Genomic DNA, 24,960 nt, shown 5'->3' with positions numbered 1-24,960 from the left:
GATACCTCAGTAGCATCTGAGGGTGAAATATCCGATTCAGACAGTATAATTCCTTTATCTGATGCTGCAGAAGTAAACTTCAGATTTAACCTTGAGCACCTTCATGTATTGCTAAAGGAGGTATTCGCTACTTTTGGATGACTCCGATACTCCTGTTGTTGTCAACCCTAAGAAATCTAGTAAACTTAATAAATACATAATGTTCCTTCCTCTGTGGAAGCGTTTCCTGTTCCAGACCGTGTGATGGAGATTATTTCACAGGAATGGGAGAAGCCAGGGATACCTTTCTCCCCGTCTACCATTTTTATAAAGATGTTTCCTGTTGCTGACTCCCTTAAAGATTCATGGCGCATGGTGCCTAAAGTAGAAGGGGCTATTTCTACTCTGGCTAAGAGAACTACGATCCCTATAGAGTATAGCTGCTTCTTTAAGGATCCCATGGACAAGAAGCTGGAGGCTTATTTGAAAAAAATGTATGTTTATCAGGGTCTTCAATGGCAACCAGCAGTTTGTATTGCCACAGTAGCAAGTGCTGCCATCTTATTGGTGCAATGCCTTGTCTGAATTTTTTTTAGTAGAGACTCCGCTGGAGGAGATTCAAGATAGGATTAAGGCTCTTAAACTAGCCAGTTCCTTTATATCTGATGCTAACATACAAATTATTAAACTGGGAGCCAAGATGTCTGGCTTCACTGTCTTAGGCCGCAGGGCTTTGTGGCTGAAATTGTGGTCAGCCGATGTTACCTCCAAATCCAAGCTTCTGGCACTTCCTTACAAGAGTAAAACCTTGTTTGGACCTGGCCTGGCAGAAATAATTTCTGATATTACGGGTGGAAAAGGGTCTTTTCAACCACAACACAAGAAGAACAGACCTAAAGGACGTCAAAATATTTTTTTGTTACTTTCGTAACTTCAAAGGTCAAAAGTCTTCCTCTTCCAAGCAGGAACAGTCCAAGTCTTCTTGGAAACCCAATCAGTCTTGGAACAAGGGAATCAATCAAAGAAACCTGCAGCTGAGTCAGCATGAAGGGTCTGCCCCCGGTCCGGGATCAGATCAAGTGGGGGGCAGAGTTTTCCTGTTTTGTCAAGCTTGGATACGAGATGTCCCAGATCCTTGGGCTGTGGACATAGTATCTCAGGGTTACAAAATAGAATTCAAATATTTCCCTCCTAGGGGCAGATTCCACCTCTCAAGACTATATGCATATCCGGTAAAAAGAGATGCATTATTGAACTGTGTTCAGGATCTTTTTCCTCCCTGGGGGTGATTTTTCCAGTCCCTGTAAAACAACTGGGTCTAGGATTCTATTCAAATCTGTTTGTGGTCCCCAAAAAGAGGGAACTTTTCGACCCATTTTAGACCTAAGGTGTCTCAACAAAATTCTCAGGGTACCTTTCTTCCTTTGGTCCAAGAGGGTCAGTTCATGACGAGCATAGACTTGAAGTATGCGTATCTTCATGTTCCCATCCACAGGGATCATCACAAGTTTCTGAGATTCACCTTTCTAGACAAAACTTTCAGTTTGTGGCTCTTCTGTTTCGCCTTGCCACAACTCCCAAAGGTTCTGGGGGCTTTCTTGGCAGTGATCAGGTCTTGGGGGAATTGCAGTGGCGCTTTACCTGGATGACATATTGGTTCAGGCGCCATCTTTTCAACAAGCAAACTCTCATACAGAGATCTTGTTGTCTGTTCTATGTTCCCACTGATGGAAAGTGAATCTGGAAAAGAGTTCCCTTGTTTCAGCTACAAGGGTGGTTTTCTTAGGGACCATAATAGATTCCCTATCTATGAAAATTTTACTGACAGAGGTCAGAAAATCCAAAATTCTCTCCTCTTGCCTCTCTCTACACTCTACTGTTCGGCCATCAGTGGCTCAATGCATGGAGGTAATTGTTCTGATGGTTGCTTCCATGGACATCATTCCCTTTGCTCGATTCCATTTGAGAGCTCTGCAATTATGCATGCTCAGACAATGGAACAGAGACCATTCAGATCTGTCTGAGGATAGATCTAGATCTCTCTCTCTCTCTCTCTCTCTCTCTCTCTCTCTCTCTCTCTCTCTCTCTCTCTCTCTCTCTCTCTCTCTCTCTCTCTCTCTCTCTCTCCTCTCTCTCTCTCTCTGTGTCTCTGTCTCTGTCTCTGTCTCTGTCTCTGTCTCTCTCTGTCTCTGTCTCTCTCTGTCTCTCTCTGTCTCTCTCTGTCTCTGTCTCTCTCTGTCTCTCTCTGTCTCTGTCTCTCTCTGTCTCTCTCTGTCTCTGTCTCTCTCTGTCTCTCTCTGTCTCTGTCTCTCTCTGTCTCTCTCTGTCTCTCTCATATATCTGACTCAGGGCACATGCTTCCGAATACCTTCCTGGGTGATTGTGACCACGGATGCCTAGGGAGCAGTCTGGGACTTGTTAAAGGCGCAAGGTCTATAGACTCAGGAGGAGTCTGCTCTCACCATTAACATCTTGGAGTTGAGAGGGATTTACAATGCTCTGATGGCTTGGCCTCAGTTGTCTTTAGTCCGGTTTATCAGGTTCCAATCGGAGAACGTCACCTCAGTGGCTTACATCAATCACCAGGGAGGAACTCAGACAGTGGATTCAGACTTTGTTCTTCTAGACGATAAGACTAACTTTTTGTAATCTGACCCAGTATTATGGAAATGTTATTGACCTTTTGCCTTAAAATGTAATAATAGATTAGGCTAATTTGGAATGTATGCAGTAAATTTCTTCACTATAAACCAGGACTATAGTTTGTCTTCTGCATTCCTCTGATCCTCATTGCATATGGAAAATTCAGTAAGATATAGCAGAGTTGGTGGCAATACTAATTGTGCAAGAGGTCCCTGTTTCTTTTTTCTAGTGGCATTTGGTGTAGGCACCATAGAAGTCTGCCTTGACTTTCAAACCTACTGATACAAATTCCATTCTTTCTTCTGGATGTACAAGCTCTACATCTAACACCTTAACATATGAATTTTTTTTATTTTTTTTTCCTGATCTGCTGAAGGGAACATTTTTGCAAGTTAACAAAATGTCTTTGCAGCATGAATAAAGTATCATGCGATTTGTTTTATTTCTGTTGCAACACATAATATTCTTGAGTTGTTACTTGACTGTTTGATATCAGCTAAAGTTGTCTGAACGACCAGGTCTCCACTTCATTAGCCATCATGGAATCTCATGCTGACATTTTATTTTATTTTGGTAGTTACCTCAGACTGACAAGGAGATATCCATTCTCCATATTTATATGTGTGGTTTTTTGTTGTTGTTGTTGTTTTTTTAATAATTAAAATCTCATGATTTTTTTTTTAAGGTGGTCTCTGAGTTTCATGCTGTGGAGACACATGTCCATTATTTCCTCCTTTATAAGAAGCTAGTGATTGGTAAATAAGTTTCTCCTTAGATATGGTTTGATGCCTATGCATTGGCTGAATGTATCTCTGGAACTGACAGACTGCTGGTAATTCCACAAGGGAATTAATGTCAAACTAAGTCTCTATGTCACAAAAGGTTATGATTTCTAGATGAATTATTTACGGCACCATCTCAGGCTATTGAGGGATGATGTCACCTTTTGCCATTGGGGCTAAAAGCTCATTTCACATTTTCAGTTATTCAACAGCTTAAATTGATGTTCTGAGAACTTGTAACAACTTGTGCAAGGCAGCAGTTTGGCCTCATTTAGCCCAAGCTGCTGCCTTGCACAAGTTGTGTTTCTCTCCGGACCACAGTAAAAGCCCTTTCTGGGGGTGCTCCTTAGGGATCTGACCTTTTTAGATCCTGAATACATTGATTTGGATCTGGTCTATATCAGTAGGTGTACCCGTGTTTTACATTGTACCTCTTTATGATATGTTGTGGTTCTTTTCTGCTCAGGTTTTTATTATTTAATTGCCCTATCATATGATTCTGATGGATCAGTGTTCACGTGCGCATTGCAGTTATTTTGTTTTCCAATAGATGTAAATACAAAGTGAGCAAGAGCAGTGCTCACAGACAAAGCCAAAAACCATGATGTTAAAGGGACAGTAAACCCAAAAAATTATTTCATTATTTACAGAATACCATTTTTACAAAGTTCCCAATTTACTTCTATTATCAAATTTGCTTTGTACTCATGTTATTCTTTGTTGAAGAGATATCTAGCTAGCTAGCGTGCACATGCCTGAAGCACTACTTGACAGGAAATAGTGCTGCCATCTAGTGCTACTGCTATATAACATTGTTGCAAAACTGCTGCCATATAGTGTTGTAGACACCTGCTCACTCCTGAAATTACATCCCAGCTTTTCAACAAAGGATAACAAGAAAATGAAGACATTTTTATAACAGAAGTCAATTGGAAAGTTGATTAAAATTGTATGCTCTATCTGAATCATGGAATAATTAATTTGGGTTTTATGTCCCTTTTTACAAATTGTTAAAATACTTATTTTCCATGAATAAATGTAAAGCTAGCAATGATGCATGTTTTTTTGTACTGCTAAATGAATGCATATTGGCTGATTGTGATAGCTGACTGGTATATGTGCTTTAATGAATGATAAACTCATACTGCAGTATTGCCGCTCATAGGGATTTCCACATGCTCATTGGCTTATAAGGACAACTTGTACCGTGGTATCCATGCTTACTAGCTGAATTTACAGCTCATGCTCCAGAATACATTAGCTTATCATTATAATACATTGGCTTATAAAGGCAACAAATACTACTTATCAGTGCTATGGTATGGTTCACTCCCACCTCTGAATAATACTCCACAGGTTGGAAAAGAAGATAAAAACAAGCGTATTCTGCATTGGAACATTTCTTTTTATTTACGGTAACAAACATTTGAATTAGTTTGGAAACTTTGGCTACAGTAAGTTTATTAATTTTTTTTTTTTTTTTTTTAATATTTAGGTGCTGATTTGGAGGCCTCGTTACTGAGCTTTGAGAAATTGGATCGGGCATCACCAGATTTGTGGCCGGAGCAGCGTAAGTCATCAGACAGCAAACGTTACTAATGGCCACTTTTCATAACAATATTACCTAATGTGCTCAGGCATAATGCACATGCATCTTGCCTCAGCCTAGTAGCTCTTGCCTTAAAGGAAGAATGGATAAAAACATAATTTATGCTTACCTGATAAATTTATTTCTCTTGTGGTGTATCCAGTCCACGGATCATCCATTACTTGTGGGATATTCTCCTTCCCAACAGGAAGTTGCAAGAGGATCACCCACAGCAGAGCTGCTATATAGCTCCTCCCCTAACTGCCATATCCAGTCATTCGACCGAAACAAGCCGAGAAAGGAGAAACCATAGGGTGCAGTGGTGACTGTAGTGTAAATTAAAATTTAGACCTGCCTTAAAAAGACAGGGCGGGCCGTGGACTGTATACACCACAAGAGAAATAAATTTATCAGGTAAGCATAAATTTAGTTTTCTCTTGTTAGGTGTTTACAGTCCACGGATCATCCATTACTTGTGGGATACCAATACCAAAGCTAAAGTACACGGATGAAGGGAGGGACAAGGCAGGCTTAAATGGAAGGAACCACTGCCTGTAGAACCTTTCTCCCCAAAATAGCCTCCGAAGAAGCAAAATTATCAAATTTTGAAAAGGTATGAAGCGAAGACCAAGTCGCCGCCTTGCAAATCTGTTCAACAGAAGCCTCATTCTTAAAGGCCCAGGTGGAAGCCACAGCTCTAGTAGAATGACCTGTAATTCTTTCAGGGGGCTGCTGTTCAGCAGTCTCATAGGCTAAGCGTATTACGCTCCGAAGCCAAAAAGAAAGAGAGGTTGCCAAAGCTTTTTGACCTCTCCTCTGTCCAGAGTAAACTACAAACAGTGTAGATGTTTGGCGAAAATCTTTAGTAGCTTGTAAGTAAAACTTCAAAGCACGGACCACGTCCAGATTATGTAAAAGACGTTCCTTCTTTGAAGAAGGATTAGGACACAATGATGGAACAACAATCTCTTGATTGATGTTCTTGTTAGAAACTACCTTAGGTAAAAACCCAGGTTTTGTACGCAGAACTACTTTATCTGAATGGAAAATCAGATAAGGAGAATCACATTGTAAGGCAGATAACTCGGAGACTCTCCGAGCCGAGGAAATAGCCATCAAAAACAGAACTTTCCAAGATAAAAGTTTAATATCAATGGAATGAAGGGGTTCAAACGGAACCCCTTGAAGAACTTTAAGAACCAAGTTTAAGCTCCATGGGGGAGCAACGGGTTTAAACACAGGCTTAATTCTAACCAAAGCCTGACAAAAAGCTTGAACGCCTGGAACTTCTGCCAGACGCTTGTGCAAAAGAATAGACAGAGCCGAAATCTGTCCCTTTAAAGAACTAGCTGATAATCCTTTTTCCAAACCCTCTTGGAGAAAAGACAATATCCTAGGAATCCTAACCTTACTCCATGAGTAATTCTTGGATTCACACCAATAAAGGTATTTATGCCATATCTTATGGTAGATTTTCCTGGTAACAGGCTTTCGTGCCTGTATAAGGGTATCAAGCGTTCAATCTCCATGCAGTCAGTCTCAGAGAAATTAGATTCGGATGATTGAAAGGACCTTGTAGTAGAAGGTCTTGTCTCAGAGGCAGGGTCCATGGTGGAAAGGATGACATGTCCACTAGGTCTGCATACCAGGTCCTGCGTGGCCACGCATGCACTATCAATATCACCAATGCTCTCTCCTGTTTGATTTTGGCAATCAGTCGAGGGAGCAGAGGAAACGGTGGAAACACATAAGCCAGGTTGAAGAACCAAGGCGCTGCTAGAGCATCTATCAGTGCCGCTTCTGGGTCCCTGGACCTGGATCCGTAACAAGGAAGTTTGGCGTTCTGGCGAGACGCCATGAGATCCAGTTCTGGTTTGCCCCAACGATGAACCAATTGAGCAGTTCTCTACACCTGGGATATGGATTGCTGATGGTTGATGTAAGCCACAGTCGTGATGTTGTCAGACTGAAATCTGATGAACCTCAGGGTTGCTAACTGAGGCCAAGCTAGAAGAGCATTGAATATTGCTCTTAACTCCAGAATATTTATTGGGAGGAGTTTCTCCTCCTGAGTCCACGATCCCTGAGCCTTCAGGGAATTCCAGACTGCACCCCAACCTAGAAGGCTGGCATCTGTTGTTACAATTGTCCAATCTGGCCTGCGAAAGGTCATACCTTTGGACAGATGGACTCGAGAAAGCCACCAGAGAAGAGAATCTCTGGTCTCTTGATCCAGATTTAGCAGAGGGGACAAATCTGTGTAATCCCCATTCCACTGACTGAGCATGCATAGTTGCAGCGGTCTGAGGTGTAGGCGCGCAAATGGCACTATGTCCATAGCCGCTACCATCAAGCCGATTACTTCCATACACTGAGCCACCGAAGGGCGCGGAATAGAATGAAGAACACGGCAAGATTTTAGAAGCTTTGATAACCTGGATTCTGTCAGGTAAATCTTCATTTCTACAGAATCTATCAGAGTTCCTAGGAAGGAGACTCTTGTGAGTGGGGATAGAGAACTCTTTTCCTCGTTCACCTTCCACCCATGTGACCTGAGAAATGCCAGAACTATGTCCGTATGTGACTTGGCAATCTGAAAGCTTGACGCCTATATCAGGATGTCTTCCAGATAAGGGGCCACTGATATACCTCGCGGTCTTAGGACCGCCAGAAGCGATCCCAGAACCTTTGTAAAGATTCTTGGAGCTGTAGCTAACCCTAAGGGAAGAGCCACAAATTGGTAATGCCTGTCCAGAAAGGCAAACCTTAGGAACCGATGATGATCTTTGTGAATCGGTATGTGAAGGTAAGCATCCTACAAATCCACTGTGGTCATGTACTGACCCTCCTGGATCATAGGTAGGATGGTCCGAATAGTTTTCATTTTGAACGATGGAATTTGTTTAAGATCTTTAGATCCAAAATGGGTCTGAAGGTTCCCTCTTTTTTGGGAACCACAAACAGATTTGAATAAAAGCCCTGTCCCTGTTCCGTCTGTGGAACTGGACAGATCACTCCCATAACTAGGAGGTCTTGCACACAGCGTAAGAATGCCTCTTTCTTTATCTGGTCTACAGATAATCTCGAAAGGTGAAATCTTCCTTGAGGAGGGGAAGCTTTGAAGTCCAGAAGATATCCCTGAGATATGATCTCCAACGCCCAGGGATCCTGAACATCTCTTGCCCATGCCTGGGCGAAGAGAGAAAGTCTGCCCCCTACTAGATCCGTTACCGGATAAGGGGCCGCTCCTTCATGCTGTCTTAGAGGCAGCAGCAGGCTTTCTGGCCTGTTTGCCTTTGTTCCAGGACTGGTTAGGTTTCCAGCCCGGCTTGGATTGAGCAAAAGTTCCCTCTTGTTTTGTAGCAGAGGAAGTTGATGCTGCACCTGCCTTGAAATTTCGAAAGGCACGAAAATTAGACTGTTTGGCCCTTGATCTGGCCCTGTCCTGAGGAAGGGTATGACCCTTACCTCCAGTAATGTCAGCAATAATTTCCTTCAAACCAGGCCCGAATAGGGTCTGCCCCTTGAAAGGAATGTTGAGTAATTTAGACTTTGAAGTCACGTCAGCTGACCAGGATTTAAGCCATAGCGCCCTACGCGCCTGGATGGCGAATCCAGAATTCTTAGCCGTTAGTTTAGTCAAATGAACAATGGCATCAGAAACAAAAGAATTAGCTAGCTTAAGTGTTCTAAGCTTGTCAAGTATTTCAGTCAATGGAGTAGCTGTCTGAAAGGCCTCTTCCAGAGACTCAAACCAGAACGCCGCAGCAGCAGTGACAGGCGCAATGCATGCAAGGGGCTGCAGGATAAAACCTTGTTGAATAAACATTTTCTTAAGGTAACCTTCTAATTTTTTTATTCATTGGATCTGAAAAAGCACAACTGTCCTCGACAGGGATAGTGGTACGCTTTGCTAAAGTAGAAACTGCTTCTTCCACCTTAGGAACCGTCTGCCATAAGTCCCGTGTGGTGGCATCTATTGGAAACATTTTTCTAAAAATAGGAGGGGGGGGGGGAAACGGCACACCGGGTCTATCCCACTCCTTATTAATAATTTCTGTAAAACTTTTAGGAATTGGAAAAACATCAGTACACACCGGCACTGCATAGTATTTATCCAGTCTACACAATTTCTCTGGCACTGCAATTGTGCTACAGTCATTCAGAGCAGCTAATACCTCCCCAAGCAATACACGGAGGTTCTCAAGCTTAATTTTAAAAGTAGAAATATCTGAATCAGGTTTCCCCGAATCAGAAATGTCACCCACAGACTGAAGCTCTCCTTCCTCAGCTTCTGCATATTGTGACGCAGTATCAGACATGGGCCTTAAAGCATCTGCGCGCTCTGTATTACGTCTAACCCCAGAGCTATCGCGCTTTCCTCTGAATTCAGGCAGTCTGGCTAATACCGCTGACAGGGTATTATCCATGATTGCCGCCATGTCCTGCAAAGTAATCGCTATGGGCGCCTTTGATGTACTTGGCGCCATTTTAGCGTGAGTCCCTTGACACGTGGGGAGAGTTAGTCGGCATAACTGCCCCCTCGTCCGAATCCTCTGGTGATAATTCTTTTAAAGATAACATCTGATCTTTATTGTTTAAAGTGAAATCAATACATTTAGTACACATTTTCCTATGGGGTTCCACCATGGCTTTTAAACATAATGAACAAGGAGTTTCCTCTATGTCAGACATGTTTATACAGACTAGCAATGAGACTAGCAAGCTTGGAAAACACTTTAAATCAAGTTAACAAGCAATATAAAAAAATGTTACTGTGCCTTTAAGAGAAACAAATTTTCCAAAATTTGAAATAACAGTGAAAAAAGGCAGTTAAACTAACGAAATTTTTACAGTGTATGTAACAAGTTAGCAGAGCATTGCACCCACTTGCAAATGGATGATTAACCCCTTAATACAAAAAACAGATTAACAAAACGGGGGACTGCTGAGGGAAGCTGAATGTCTGTGTCTGTAATTTTATCTGCACAAAAAAGCGCTAAAATAGGCCCCTCCCACTCATATTACAACAGTGGAAAGCCTCAGGAAACTGTTTCTAGGCAAAAGTCAAGCCAGCCATGTGGAAAAAAACTAGGCCCCAATAAGTTTTATCACCAAAGCATATATAAAAACGATTAAACATGCCTGCAAACGTTTTATATTGCACATTAATCAGAGTATATACCTCTTATAGCAAGCCTGATACTAGTCTCTATTAAATCACTGTATTTAGGCTTAACTTACATTAATTCGGTATCAGCAGCATTTTCTAGCAATTGCATCCCTAGAAAAACTTAAAACTGCACATACCGTATTGCAGGATACCCTGCACGCTATTCTCCCTCTGAAGTTACCTCACTCCTCAGACATATGTGAGAACAGCAGTGGATCTTAGTTACTTCTGCTAAGATCATAGAAAACGCAGGCAGATTCTTCTTCTAAATGCTGCCTTAGATAAAATAGCACAACTCCGGTACCATTTAAAAACAATAAACTCTTGATTGAAGAAAAAACTAACTATATTACACCACTTTCCTCTTACTACCTCCAGCTATGTTGAGAGTTGCAAGAGAATGATTGGATATGGCAGTTAGGGGAGGAGCTATATAGCAGCTCTGCTGTGGGTGATCCTCTTGCAACTTCCTGTTGGGAAGGAGAATATCCCACAAGTAATGGATGATCCGTGGACTGGATACACCTTAAAAGAGAAAACTGTTTTGGCTATCATACAAGCTTTTTGTAATATGGACTATAAGGCTGCATGGTTATTTGCTTGAGCAGATATGTATTTTAATAGTAGGAAATGCAGCTTTCTGGCTGTAATGGCATTTGTGCATTTGTGGGTGTGTTTGTTGCTAGTGTCGATTTATGAGTAGCGCATGTGCAGAATTGTTTCTCGGCAGTGAATGAGAAGAATCATTATTCGAGGTATGGGTGTTTTATTTTGCACATCACAGGGCTGTACCTTCTGCATAGCAGCTATTTGTTTTGTTTTTTAACTACCTGTTACCTCTTTACTTATGTTTGTTAACTTTACCTGTTTACTTGTGTTTTCTTTGATAGGCTGACTCTTTATGTCCTCATGTCCCTTGTTTATTGTTACAGCTCTAGAGAGAGCCTAAGGAACCCCAAACTAAAAGACGCTTGTTCTTTATGCTCTTAATCATTTTGCTAGGTCTCCCGCAAATATAGATCTGCAACAGATTATCCTCTTTAATTATTACTTCTAATTCTTAAAGCCATTCAAGGGATATTCCAGCCAAAATCGGAAACCACATTGGGTGCATTTCGGTATTGAACAGAAGCAATTTTGTAATATACATGCATTAGCAAAAATGCTTCTAATAAAAGCTATAACTGTTTTAAAAGTGTATTTAGGTATGCAACGTGCACCAGCATTTTAAACACAGCACTTGCTCAGAGATCCTAAGGTGCTTGTACCATCTGGTAATTACTCAATTTGTTAATTGCTGACATGATACAAGCCCCACTGATCTGCGCAGTTGCGTTGTTTAAAATGTGGGTGCAGTGACAATATCTAGCTATGCTGCACATGCAGAGAAAAAACACTAAAACAGTGATAACTTTTACTAGAAACATTTTTGCCAACACATGTATATTGCAAATATGTTTCTATTCGAAGATGTAATAAATCTATGTACATTTACATATTGACTGGAATGTCCCTTTAAGAAAGTTTATCCTCCACAGTACAGTACAGGCATTTATACATTACCTCTAAGCTGGACCTACACTCTTTAAACAGATGAGGTCCTACACAGGTTCAAGATTTTATCACCATCAGTTGCAATAAATACAATTCCTCTTGCATACATGTATATCATAGAAGCTGCTACACTGTATAATTTGCCTTGGGGTGGGGGGGGGTGCCCATTGAAAGATTGTTTGCCCTTTAATTTGTTCACTGTGTCGCATACATTTACCACAGTCATGTTTGTTAAAGTGCTCAGTAAGGAAGATCTCTAATGTTCCATTTATTTCTTGTTCATATTGTTTCCTGTTACACAAATCTTGAATGCAAATAATGGTTCAGACTATTCAGAGTATCATCTCCTAACTCAACATTTTGTGAGGGACTGTTATTTCTGTCGGCAGTTAGGAACGCGCACTTTTAGTATTTTTAATTTTTTTATTTTTATGGGAGGATATCGTTATTTGTTTTACCAGTCACCCTTTATTCACACTAGACACTTACGGATGGAGTTGGTTCATCCTGGAATTCACTACAAGCAATACATCACATATTAGGATTTCAAGTAACTATTTTTGAAGATTTGTGCATCACGTTTGTTCACATTTTTTTCAGCTATTTGACATTTTGCAGAAAAAAAAATTTCATCTATTTTTTCAAATTTTTTCTGTTTTTTTATCAAGTTTTTCCGCACATTGCACCAATTTATTGGCCACTATTTGTATCTTTTGGACATATTTTTTTGGACACACATCGCAACACACATTATTTGGACACTAATTTTTGCTTTTGTTGTTTTGGAGATTGCCACATCACAGCTTAGTACCATTTTATTGGGATGGATTAGAACTCTATCCCACCTCATCTGATTTCTCCTACATTGGTGTATCCGGTCCACTGCTTCATCCTTACTTGTGGGATATTCTCAATCCCTACAGGAAGTGGCAAAGAGAGCACACAGCAGAGCTGTCCATATAGCTCCCCTCAGGCTCCGCCCCCCCAGTCATTCTCTTTGCCGCTCTAACTAGTAGCATCTCCACGGGGGTGGTAAAGAGTATGTGGTGTTTCCACCGTTTCCCCTTCTCCCCCGGCTAGTAGCCAGGATCAAACAGGAGAAGGCTTCGGTAATTCTGATAGCTCCTGCGTGGCCACGCAGGACTTGGTATGCAGACCTGGTGAATATGTCATCGGTTCCACCATGGAAGCTGCCTTTGAGGCAGGACCTTCTAATTCAAGGTCCATTCGAACATCCAAACCTAGTTTCTCTGCAACTGACTGCTTGGAGATTGAACGCTTGATTCTAGCTAAACGTGGGTTTTCGGAATCAGTTATAGATACTCTGATCCAGGCTAGAAAGCCTGTCACCAGGAAATTTTACCATAAGATATGGCGGAAATATCTTTGCTGGTGCGAATCCAAGGGTTACTCATGGAGTAAGATTAGGATTCCAAGGATACTATCTTTTCTCCAAGAAGGATTGGAGAAAGGTCTGTCAGCTAGTTCTTTAAAGGGACAGATATCTGCTCTGTCTGTTTTGTTACACAAGCGTCTGGCAGCCATGCCAGATATTCAGGCGTTTGTACAGGCTTTAGTCAGAATCAAGCCTGTCTACAGACCTGTGGCTCCATGGAGTCTAAATTTAGTTCTTTCAGTTCTTCAAGGGGTTCCGTTTGAACCTCTACATTCCATAGATATTAAGTTACTATCTTGGAAAGTTTTGTTTTTAGTAGCTATTTCTTCTGCTAGAAGAGTTTCTGAATTGTCTGCTTTGCAGTGTAATTCACCCTATCTGGTGTTTCATACAGATAAGGTCGTTTTACGTACCAAACCTGGTTTTCTTCCAAAAGTGGTTTCCAATAAGAATATCAACCAGGAAATAGTTGTTCCTTCTCTGTGTCCTAATCCAGTTTCTAACAAGGAACGTCTGTTACACAATCTTGATGTGGTTCGTGCTTTAAAGTTTTATCTAAAAGCAACTAAAGACTTCAGACAAACATCGTCCTTGTTTGTCGTCTATTCTGGCAAGAGGAGAGGTCAAAAGGCGACTGCGACCTCTCTGTCTTTCTGGCTGAAAAGCATCATCTGGTTGGCTTATGAGACTGCTGGAAGGCAGCCTCCTGAACGAATTACAGCTCACTACTAGAGCTGTGGCTTCCACATGGGCTTTCAAGAATGAGGCTTCTGTTGAACAGATTTGTAAGGCAGCGACTTGGTCTTCACTGCATACGTTTGCCAAATTTTACAAATTCGATACTTTTGCTTCTTCGGAGGCTATTTTTGGGAGAAAGGTTTTGCAAGCAGTGGTGCCTTCCGTTTAGGTTACCTGACTTGTTCCCTCCCTTCATCCGTGTCCTAAAGCTTTGGTATTGGTTCCCACAAGTAAGGATGAAGCCGTGGACCGGATACACCAATGTAGGAGAAAACAGAATTTATGTTTACCTGATAAATTTCTTTCTCCTACGGTGTATCCGGTCCACGGCCCTCCCTGGCATTTTGGTCAGGTTTAAATTTATTTTTTGTAAACTACAGTCACCACTGCACCCTATGGTTCTCCTTTTTCTCCTAACCGTCGGTCGAATGACTGGGAGGGCGGAGCCTGAGGGGAGCTATATGAACAGCTCTGCTGTGTGCTCTCTTTGCCACTTCCTGTAGGGATTGAGAATATCCCACAAGTAAGGATGAAGCCGTGGACCGCATACACCGTAGGAGAAAGAAATTTATCAGGTAAACATAAATTCTGTTTTCTCCAACATAGGTGTGTCCGGTCCACGGCGTCATCCTTACTTGTGGGATATTCTCTTCCCCAACAGGAAATGGCAAAGAGCCCAGCAAAGCTGGTCACATGATCCCTCCTAGGCTCCGCCTTCCCCAGTCATTCTCTTTGCCGTTGTACAGGCAACATCTCCACGGAGATGGCTAAGAGTTTTTTGGTGTTTAAATGTAGTTTTTATTCTTCAATCAAGAGTTTGTTATTTTAAAATAGTGCTGGTATGTACTATTTACTCTGAAACAGGAAAGAGATGAAGATTTCTGTTTGTAAGAGGAAAATGATTTTAGCAACCGTTACTAAAATCGATGGCTGTTTCCACACAGGACTGTTGAGAGGAATTAACTTCAGTTGGGGGAAACAGTGAGCAGACTTTTGCTGCTTGAGGTATGACACATTTCTAACAAGACTCGGTAATGCTGGAAGCTGTCATTTTCCCTATGGGAACCGGTAAGCCATTTTCTTAGTTTAAGTAAAAGAATAAAGGGCTTCATTAGGGCTTAAAAAACTGGTAGACATTTTCTTCTGTTATGTGTGATCAGTCCACGGGTCATCATTACTTCTGGGATATTATCTGCTCCCCTACAGGAAGTGCAAGAGGATTCACCCAGCAGAGTTGCTATATAGCTCCTCCCCTCTACGTCACCTCCAGTCATTCTCTTGCACCCAAAGACTAGATAGGAGGTGTGAGAGGACTATGGTGATTATACTTAGTTTTTAGAACTTCAATCAAAAGTTTGTTATTTTACAATAGCACCGGAGCGTGTTATTACCTCTCTGGCAGAGTTTGAAGAAGAATCTACCAGAGTTTTTCTTATGATTTTAACCGGAGTAGTTAAGATCATATTGCTGTTTCTCGGCCATCTGAGGGAGGTAAAAACTTCAGATCAGGGGACAGCGGGCAGTTGAATCTGCATTGAGGTATGTAGCAGTTTTTATTTTCTGAATGGAATTGATGAAAAAATCCTGCCATACCGTTATAATGAACATGTATGTATGCTCTACATTTTAGTATTCTGGGGATAGTATTTCACCGGAATTACTCTGTAAAAGTACATTAAACCTTTTATTAGGTATTTTTCATGTTAAACGTTTTTGCTGGAATGTAGAATCGTTTGCATTAATGAGGTACTGAGTGAATAAATATTTGGGCATTATTTTTCCACTTGGCAGTTTGCTTGTTTTAATTATGACAGTTTCGTTTCTCTCTCACTGCTGTGTGTGAGAGGGAGGGGCCGTTTTTGGCGCTCTTTGCTACGCATCAAAAATTTCCAGTCAGTTACTCTTGTATTTTCTGCATGATCCGGTTCATCTCTAACAGAACTCAGGGGTCTTCAAACTTCTTTGAAGGGAGGTAGATTCTCTCAGCAGAGCTGTGAGACTTATATAGTGACTGTGATTTAAAACGTTGCTCTGTAATTTTTATGTTTAAAATTTAATTAGTGTTATTTTACTAATGGGAACAAACCTTTGCTAAAAAGTTGTGTTGTTTGTAAAGAGTGATGCTATAACTGTTTTTCAGTTCATTATTTCAACTGTCATTTAATCGTTTAGTGCTTCTTGAGGCACAGTACGTTTTTGTTAAATAAAGTTGTAACCGAGTTGCATGTTTATTGCTAGTGTGTTAAACATGTCTGATTCAGAGGAAGATACCTGTGTCATTTGTTCCAATGCCAAGGTGGAGCCCAATAGAAATTTATGTACTAACTGTATTGATGCTACTTTAAATAAAAGCCAATCTGTACAAATTGAACAAATTTCACCAAACAGCGAGGGGAGAGTTATGCCGACTAACTCGCCTCACGTGTCAGTACCTGCATCTCCCGCCCGGGAGGTGCGTGATATTATGGCGCCTAGTACATCTGGGCAGCCATTACAGATAACATTACAAGATATGGCTACTGTTATGACTGAAGTTTTGGCTAAATTACCAGAACTAAGAGGCAAGCGTGATCACTCTGGGGTGAGAACAGAGTGCGCTGATAATTCTAGGGCCATGTCTGATACTGCGTCACAGCTTGCAGAGCATGAGGACGGAGAGCTTCATTCTGTAGGTGACGGTTCTGATCCAAGCAGATTGGATTCAGATATTTCAAATTTTAAATTTAAATTGGAAAACCTCCGTGTATTACTAGGGGAGGTCTTAGCAGCTCTTAACGATTGTAACACTGTTGCAATACCAGAGAAAATGTGTAGGTTGGATAAATACTTTGCGGGTACCGGCGAGTACTGACGTTTTTCCTATACCTAAGAGATTAACTGAAATTGTTACTAAGGAGTGGGATAGACCCGGTGTGCCGTTCTCACCCCCTCCAATATTTAGAAAGATGTTTCCAATAGACGCCACCACACGGGACTTATGGCAAACGGTCCCTAAGGTGGAGGGAGCAGTTTCTACTTTAGCTAAGCGTACCACTATCCCGGTGGAGGATAGCTGTGCTTTTTCAGATCCTATGGATAAAAAATTAGAGGGTTACCTTAAGAAAATGTTTGTTCAACAAGGTTTTATATTGCAACCCCTTGCATGCATCGCGCCGATTACGGCTGCGGCAGCATTTTGGATTGAGTCTCTGGAAGAGAACCTTAGTTCAGCTACGCTGGACGACATTACGGACAGGCTTAGAGTCCTTAAACTAGCTAATTCATTCATTTCGGAGGCCGTAGTACATTTAACCAAACTTACGGCTAAGAATTCAGGATTCGCCATTCAGGCACGTAGGGCGCTGTGGCTAAAATCCTGGTCGGCTGATGTAACTTCTAAGTCCAAATTACTTAATATACCTTTCAAGGGGCAAACTTTATTTGGGCCCGGTTTGAAAGAAATTATTGCTGACATTACAGGAGGTAAGGGCCACGCTCTACCTCAAGACAAAGCCAAAGCTAAGGCTAGACAGTCTAATTTTCGTCCCTTTCGGAATTTCAAAACAGGAACAGCATCAACTTCCACTGCACCAAAACAGGAAGGAGCTGTTGCTCGTTACAGACAAGGCTGGAAACCTAACCAGTCCTGGAATAAGGGCAAGCAGGCCAGGAAACCTGCTGCTGCCCCTAAGACAGCATGAACCGAGGGCCCCCGATCCGGGACCGGATCTAGTGGGGGGCAGACTCTCTCTCTTCGCCCAGGCTTGGGCAAGAGATGTCCAGGATCCCTGGGCGCTAGAGATCATATCTCAGGGATACCTTCTAGACTTCAAATTCTCTCCCCCAAGAGGGAGATTTCATCTGTCAAGGTTGTCAACAAACCAAATAAAGAAAGACGCGTTTCTACGCTGTGTACAAGATCTATTATTAATGGGAGTGATCCATCCGGTTCCGCGGTCGGAACAAGGACAAGGGTTTTACTCAAACCTGTTTGTGGTTCCCAAAAAAGAGGGAACTTTCAGGCCAATCTTGGATTTAAAGATCCTAAACAAATTCCTAAGAGTTCCATCGTTCAAAATGGAAACTATTCGGACAATCTTACCCATGATCCAAGAGGGTCAGTACATGACCACAGTGGATTTAAAGGATGCTTACCTTCACATACCGATTCACAAAGATCATTACCGGTATCTAAGGTTTGCCTTCTTAAACAGGCATTACCAGTTTGTAGCCCTTCCATTCGGTTTGGCTACGGCTCCAAGAATCTTCACAAAGGTTCTGGGTGCCCTTCTGGCGGTACTAAGACCGCGAGGAATTTCGGTAGCTCCGTACCTAGACGACATTCTGATACAAGCTTCAAGCTTTCAAACTGCCAAGTCTCATACAGAGTTAGTTCTGGCATTTCTAAGGTCGCATGGATGGAAAGTGAACGAAAAGAAGAGTTCTCTCTTTCCTCTCACAAGAGTTCCATTCTTGGGGACTCTTATAGATTCTGTAGAAATGAAGATTTATCTGACAGAAGACAGATTAACAAAGCTTCTAAATGCATGCCGTGTCCTTCATTCCATTCAACTCCCGTCAGTAGCTCAATGCATGGAGGTGATCGGCTTAATGGTAGCAGCAATGGACATAGTACCCTTTGCACGCCTACATCTCAGACCGCTGCAATTGTGCATGCTGAGTCAGTGGAATGGGGATTACTCAGATTTGTCCCCCACTCTGAATCTGGATCAAGAGACCAGAAACTCTCTTCTATGGTGGCTTTCTCGGCCACATCTGTCCAGGGGGATGCCATTCAGCAGGCCGGACTGGACAATTGTAACAACAGACGCCAGCCTACTAGGTTGGGGCGCTGTCTGGAATTCTCTGAAGGCTCAGGGACAATGGAGTCTGGAGGAAAGTCTCCTGCCAATAAACATTCTGGAATTGAGAGCAGTTCTCAATGCCCTTCTAGCTTGGCCCCAGTTAAAAACTCGGGGGTTCGGGGCGTGTCTGAACAGTGACTGGGAACGGTTGCATTTTTTTTGAGCTCCAGCGGAATCTCTCATAATCCGCCGATTTTGGGAGTTATCCTACAGCCAACTCCTCAATATAGAAGGCAATATAGACCCATATTGTTGTGGTGTTCTTTATATAACATATTATGCTGTATTTGTGAAGCTGTGGCGAGAACTCAGACATTACAGGCCTAGTGCGGCGGCACTTAATAGGCAACGCTACCCCCCTCGGAACTCCGAGGTACTCAGCTGCAGCTGGACACGTCTGTACACTTAGCTGAATCTTACGCTACCACCCTACAAAAGCTGAGCTACAAAGTGTTCTAACCCTACAAATCAAAGAGATATAAACGGAAGGACAGAACTTACAATTATTTGCAGACACGGGGTACAGCAACTCTACGATATACAGCACCTAAAATGGCCGCCATGGGAGAAATGAACTCTCAAGATATTTTTAATAATGAGCATTGGCGAAGATTTGAAGATCTGTGTTTGAGCCTCATTGAAAAAGCCCCACATGAAACGATAATGTTACAGTACACCAACATGAGTACATCGGTAATAACCACCCAAGAAAGATCACTTCGGCAGGACATACGTAAAGACACAACTACTACCCCATCAGACAAACTGATGCACAACATGGTGTCTGCAAAGGCTTCAAATAGCCCTCAAACAACAAGCTCCAGGGAAAGAGGCCCTACAGTTCCGGCAACACTTGAAGTGGGTGGATTGTCGAGTGTGCATCAGCAGATGGAGGAGTGCGGTCTGCCGGTGACGGCACAGTGGGTTGTCGGGGGGGGCCCGTGTGGCGCCGTGGCTGATCGCTATACTTCAAACAAATTTGTAGCTCAACTAGACAATCAAACACCTCACGGACAACCACCAGAGATATCCAATGTCGCACACCGGCCTAAGAGTGATAAAATGCTACAGGACTCGGCGGATGGGAGGTCATCAGATATCTCGCAAGTAACAGGCTCCGGGGAACACGGCCCTACAATACCAGTGACATCAGCTATGCGGGGCATTCTGAGTGAGCCTCAGCGAATGGGAAAATATTCTCTGATAACCGTGGCCCAGTGGGCTTTTGAGGGGAACCCTTGGACTACCAAAGTGAGACAATATGCTTCAGATGAGCCCGCAGCCCAATTTGATAGTCGCGCTCCTTATAGCCACCCTCCGGAGATATCTAGTCTCTCATACAGGTACCCTCATTTGTTAGTTTATACCAAAAGACTCCTTTTTCTTTGGATCTCTCCCATCAAAGATATGCTACAAGAATACCGGGTCTCCTATATGACTTTCCCTCTGCCGCAAAGCTGCGGGGATAATAAGACTCTGGTATCTCTCCTGTTTTTCATGAACGGAGGCTAAAAATAAAAATAATAATTGTGTTATATAAGAGTGTTACACATAGACGCAGTTGTCTTTACTTTTACCTTGCATTAATGGTCTTGTTGGTGAATGTTATTGTTCCAGTTTTAAACTGCATTAGATGGTGGCCTTTGCTTAATTGATGTCTAAAAGTTATATACCTAGAATCACACAAATCACTTAGGATTACCTGTACCCACCCGCAGGCCGGGTGGCATTAGACTCATCCTTATAACAATGTTAGGTGCTATATATATATTATATATATTGTGTCCTGTCTCTCACACACTTTTGTTTTAAATATGTACTATTATGCCTCAATGGGTACATCCCTTAACCCACTTACATAGTGTTGTTGCAGACCCCAGTTTGCCTCTCCCTGACTTTGCAGCTTGCGGCCGGAGTTGCGTTAGGGAAGACATGCTTGGTATTAAAAATGAGACAGTGCCCCATGAAAAGATGATGTTATCTACTTACACTTGCTGGGTCTAGCATTAACACAAAGATTAAGCTCCATAGTGGTAAGAAATCCAGTAGCGTATGATATATGAAACATCCCATCCATAGAGCAAGGGAACAGACACATATCAACTTAGTCGCTTGTTTCACTTTATATATTTTAGCTAGCCTTGAACCCCATAACTCTACTCATCTGGGAGGTAGCGCCTACCAATTAGTTATATATAACGATCCTAATGAATAAATACCATAGTATATGTGTTTGCTTCTTGAATGTGTGGTAATATTTGGCTCACTGCAGACGTGTCCAGTGGTAGTTCCTGCATCCTTATTTATCATCGTATTACATTATTAATTTTTATAAAGATGCAATTTTCTTTTTTGTTTTTGTCTTCATGTTATATATCTTCAACTTTACCCTTAACTACATGTTGTTTTTATCTATGAGGTCCAAGAGTGGCCCACAATGTTAGATCCAGGGGAGAAAATATGAGGACATTGATTCCAGTGGTACATTTCAGAACCACAATATTACTGTAATATGAAGTCTGTACCTAAACTATATGCTTGTAAACTTTTATTTTGTTCTCAATAAAAAAGTTAAAATTAAAAAAAAAAAAAAAAAAAAAAAAAAAAAACTCGGGGGTTCATCAGGTTTCAGTCGGACAACATCACGACTGTAGCTTACATCAACCATCAGGGAGGGACAAGAAGCTCCCTAGCAATGATGGAAGTATCAAAGATATTTCGCTGGGCAGAGTCTCACTCTTGCCACCTGTCAGCAATCCACATCCCGGGAGTAGAGAACTGGGAGGCGGATTTCTTGAGTCGCCAGACTTTTCATCCGGGGGAGTGGGAACTTCATCCGGAGGTCTTTGCCCAAATACTTCGACGTTGGGGCAAACCAGATATAGATCTCATGGCGTCTCGCCAGAACGCCAAACTTCCTCGCTACGGATCCAGATCCAGGGATCCGGGAGCGGTTCTGATAGATGCTTTGACAGCACCTTGGAACTTCAGGATGGCTTATGTGTTTCCACCCTTCCCGCTGCTTCCTCGATTGATTGCCAAAATCAAACAGGAGAGAGCATCAGTGATTCTAATAGCACCTGCATGGCCACGCAGGACTTGGTATGCAGATCTAGTGGACATGTCAGCCTGTCCGCCTTGGTCTCTACCTCTAAGACAGGACCTTCTGATACAGGGTCCATTCAAACATCAAAATCTAACTTCTCTGAAGCTGACTGCTTGGAAATTGAACGCTTGATTTTATCAAAACGTGGTTTTTCTGAGTCGGTTATTGATACCCTGATACAGGCTAGGAAGCCTGTTACCAGAAAGATTTACCATAAAATATGGCGTAAATACCTATACTGGTGTGAATCCAAAGATTACTCCTGGAGTAAGGTTAGGATTCCTAGGATATTGTCCTTTCTACAAGAAGGTTTAGAAAAGGGTTTATCGGCTAGCTCATTAAAGGGACAGATCTCAGCTCTGTCCATCTTGTTACACAAGCGTCTGTCAGAAAATCCAGACGTCCAGGCATTTTGTCAGGCTTTAGCTAGGATCAAGCCTGTATTTAAAACTGTTGCTCCGCCATGGAGTTTAAACTTAGTTCTTAACGTTTTACAGGGTGTTCCGTTCGAACCCCTTCATTCCATTGATATAAAATTGTTATCTTGGAAAGTTCTATTTTTAATGGCTATTTCCTCGGCTCGAAGAGTCTCTGAATTATCAGCCTTACATTGTGATTCTCCTTATCTGATCTTTCACTCAGACAAGGTAGTTCTGCGTACTAAACCTGGGTTCTTACCTAAGGTAGTCACTAACAGGAATATCAATCAAGAGATTGTTGTTCCATCCTTGTGTCCAAATCCTTCTTCAAAGAAGGAACGTCTTCTACACAATCTGGATGTAGTTCGTGCCCTCAAGTTCTACTTGCAGGCAACTAAGGATTTTCGACAAACGTCTTCCCTGTTTGTCGTGTACTCTGGTCAGAGGAGAGGTCATAAGGCTTCGGCTACCTCTCTCTCCTTCTGGCTTCGTAGCATAATTCGTTTAGCCTATGAGACTGCTGGACAGCAGCCTCCTGAAAGAATTACAGCTCATTCTACTAGAGCTGTGGCTTCCACTTGGGCCTTTAAGAATGAGGCCTCTGTTGAACAGATTTGCAAGGCTGCAACTTGGTCTTCGCTTCATACTTTTTCCAAATTTTACAAATTTGACACTTTTGCTTCTTCGGAGGCTATTTTTGGGAGAAAGGTTCTTCAGGCAGTGGTTCCTTCTGTATAATGAGCCTGCCTATCCCTCCCGTCATCCGTGTACTTTTGCTTTGGTATTGGTATCCCAGAAGTAATGATGACCCGTGGACTGATCACACATAACAGAAGAAAACATAATTTATGCTTACCTGATAAATTCCTTTCTTCTGTTGTGTGATCAGTCCACGGCCCGCCCTGTTTTTTAAGGCAGGTAAATATTTTTTAAATTATAATCCAGTCACCACTACACCCTTGGCTTCTCCTTTCTCGTTGGTCTTTGGTCGAATGACTGGAGGTGACGTAGAGGGGAGGAGCTATATAGCAACTCTGCTGGGTGAATCCTCTTGCACTTCCTGTAGGGGAGCAGATAATATCCCAGAAGTAATGATGACCCGTGGACTGATCACACAACAGAAGAAAGGAATTTATCAGGTAAGCATAAATTATGTTTTTCTGGGCTAAAACGATTACTTTACTAAGTATATTTGGCAGATTATTACTTTTAATAGTTGTTAAATCTTGGGGATTGTTTTAATAAAAACGGCAGGCACTGTATTGGACACCTTTTTCACTGGGGGCCTTTTCTAGTCATAGACAGAGCCTCATTTTCGCGCCTCTAATGCGCAGTTGTTTTTGGAAAGCATGGCATGCAGATGCATGTGTGAGGAGCTAAGAACCACTGAAAAAGCTTATAGAAGGCATCATTTGGTATCGTATTCCCCTCTGGGCTTGGTTGGGTCTCAGCAAAGCAGATACCTGGGACTGTATAGGGGTTAAATGTAAAAACGGCTCCGGTTCCGTTATTTTAAGGGTTAAAGCTTTCAAATTTGGTGTGCAATACTTATAAGGCTTTAAGTTACTGTGGTGAAATGTTGGTGAAATTTGAACAATTCCTTCATACTTTTTCACATATTCAGTAATAAAGTGTGTTCAGTTTGTAATTTAAAGGGACAGTAACGGTTTTATTGTAAAACGTTTTTTGTGCTTTGTTGACAAGTTTAAGCCTGTTTAACATGTCTGAACCATCAGATAACGATGTTCTATATGTATGAAAGCCAATGTGTCTCCCCATTTAAATATATGTGATATATTTGTGTCATAATGTCCAAACAAAGTAGGGATAATAATGCCATAGATATGATATTGCCCAAGATGAATCCTCTAATGAGGGGAGTAAGCATGGTACTGCATCATCCCCTTCTGTGTCTACACCAGTTTTGCCCACACAAGAGGCCCCTAGTACATCTAGTGCGCCAATACTTATTACCATACAACAATTAATGGCTGTAATGGATAATTCTATTGCATGCATTTTTTCCAAAATGCCTACTTATCAGAGAAAGCGTGATTGCTCTGTTTTAAACACTGAAGAGCAAGAGGACGCTGATGATATCTGTTCTGACATACCCTCACACCTATCTGAAGGGGCCAGGAGGGAGGTTTTGTCTGAGGGAGAAATTTCAGATTCAGGGAAAATTTCTCAACAAGCAGAACCTGATATTGTAACTTTTAAATTTAAATTTCAACATCTCCACGCACTACTTAAGGAGGTATTATCTACTCTGGATGATTGTGACAATTTGGTCATTCCAGAGAAATTAGGTAAGATGGACAAGTTCCTAGAGGTTCCGGTGCCCCCCGATGTTTTTCCTATACCCAAGCGGGTGGCGGACATAGTAAATAAGGAGTGGGAAAGGCCCGGCATACCCTTTGTCCTCCCCCTATATTTAAGAAATTAGTTCCTATAGTCGACCCCAGAAAGGACTTATAGCATACAGTCCCCAAGGTCGAGGGGGCGGTTTCTACTCTAAACAAACGCACTTCTATTCCTATAGAAGATAGTTGTGCTTTCAAGATCCTATGGATTAAAGGTTAGAGGGTTTGCTTAAAAAGATGTTTGTTCAGCAAGGTTACCTTCTACAACCAATTTCATGCATTGTTCCTGTCACTACAGCTGCGTGTTTCTGGTTCGAAGAACTAGAAAAGTCGCTCAATAAAGAATCTTCGTACGAGGAGGTTTTGGACAGAGTT

The 24,960-nt window shown here is 42.0% G+C and overlaps 1 protein-coding gene across 1 annotated transcript in view; it reads left to right on the top strand.

Moving 5' to 3' along the window:
• The first annotated feature begins 4,646 nt into the window (after positions 1 to 4,646).
• Positions 4,647 to 24,960, top strand: part of LIN52 (lin-52 DREAM MuvB core complex component) — a 325,267-nt gene continuing 304,953 nt past the window's right edge. Inside the window, exons 1-2 of the mRNA XM_053696953.1 lie at positions 4,647 to 4,785; positions 4,900 to 4,974. Coding sequence (XP_053552928.1) covers positions 4,647 to 4,785; positions 4,900 to 4,974 — 214 coding nt within the window. The remainder of the gene's footprint in view (positions 4,786 to 4,899; positions 4,975 to 24,960) is intronic.

This window comes from Bombina bombina, chromosome 1, assembly GCF_027579735.1.
Source record: "Bombina bombina isolate aBomBom1 chromosome 1, aBomBom1.pri, whole genome shotgun sequence".
Classification (NCBI taxonomy): domain Eukaryota; kingdom Metazoa; phylum Chordata; class Amphibia; order Anura; family Bombinatoridae; genus Bombina; species Bombina bombina.
The sequence above is the reverse complement of the archived record's forward strand: the minus strand, read 5'-3'. Positions and strand labels throughout refer to the sequence as shown.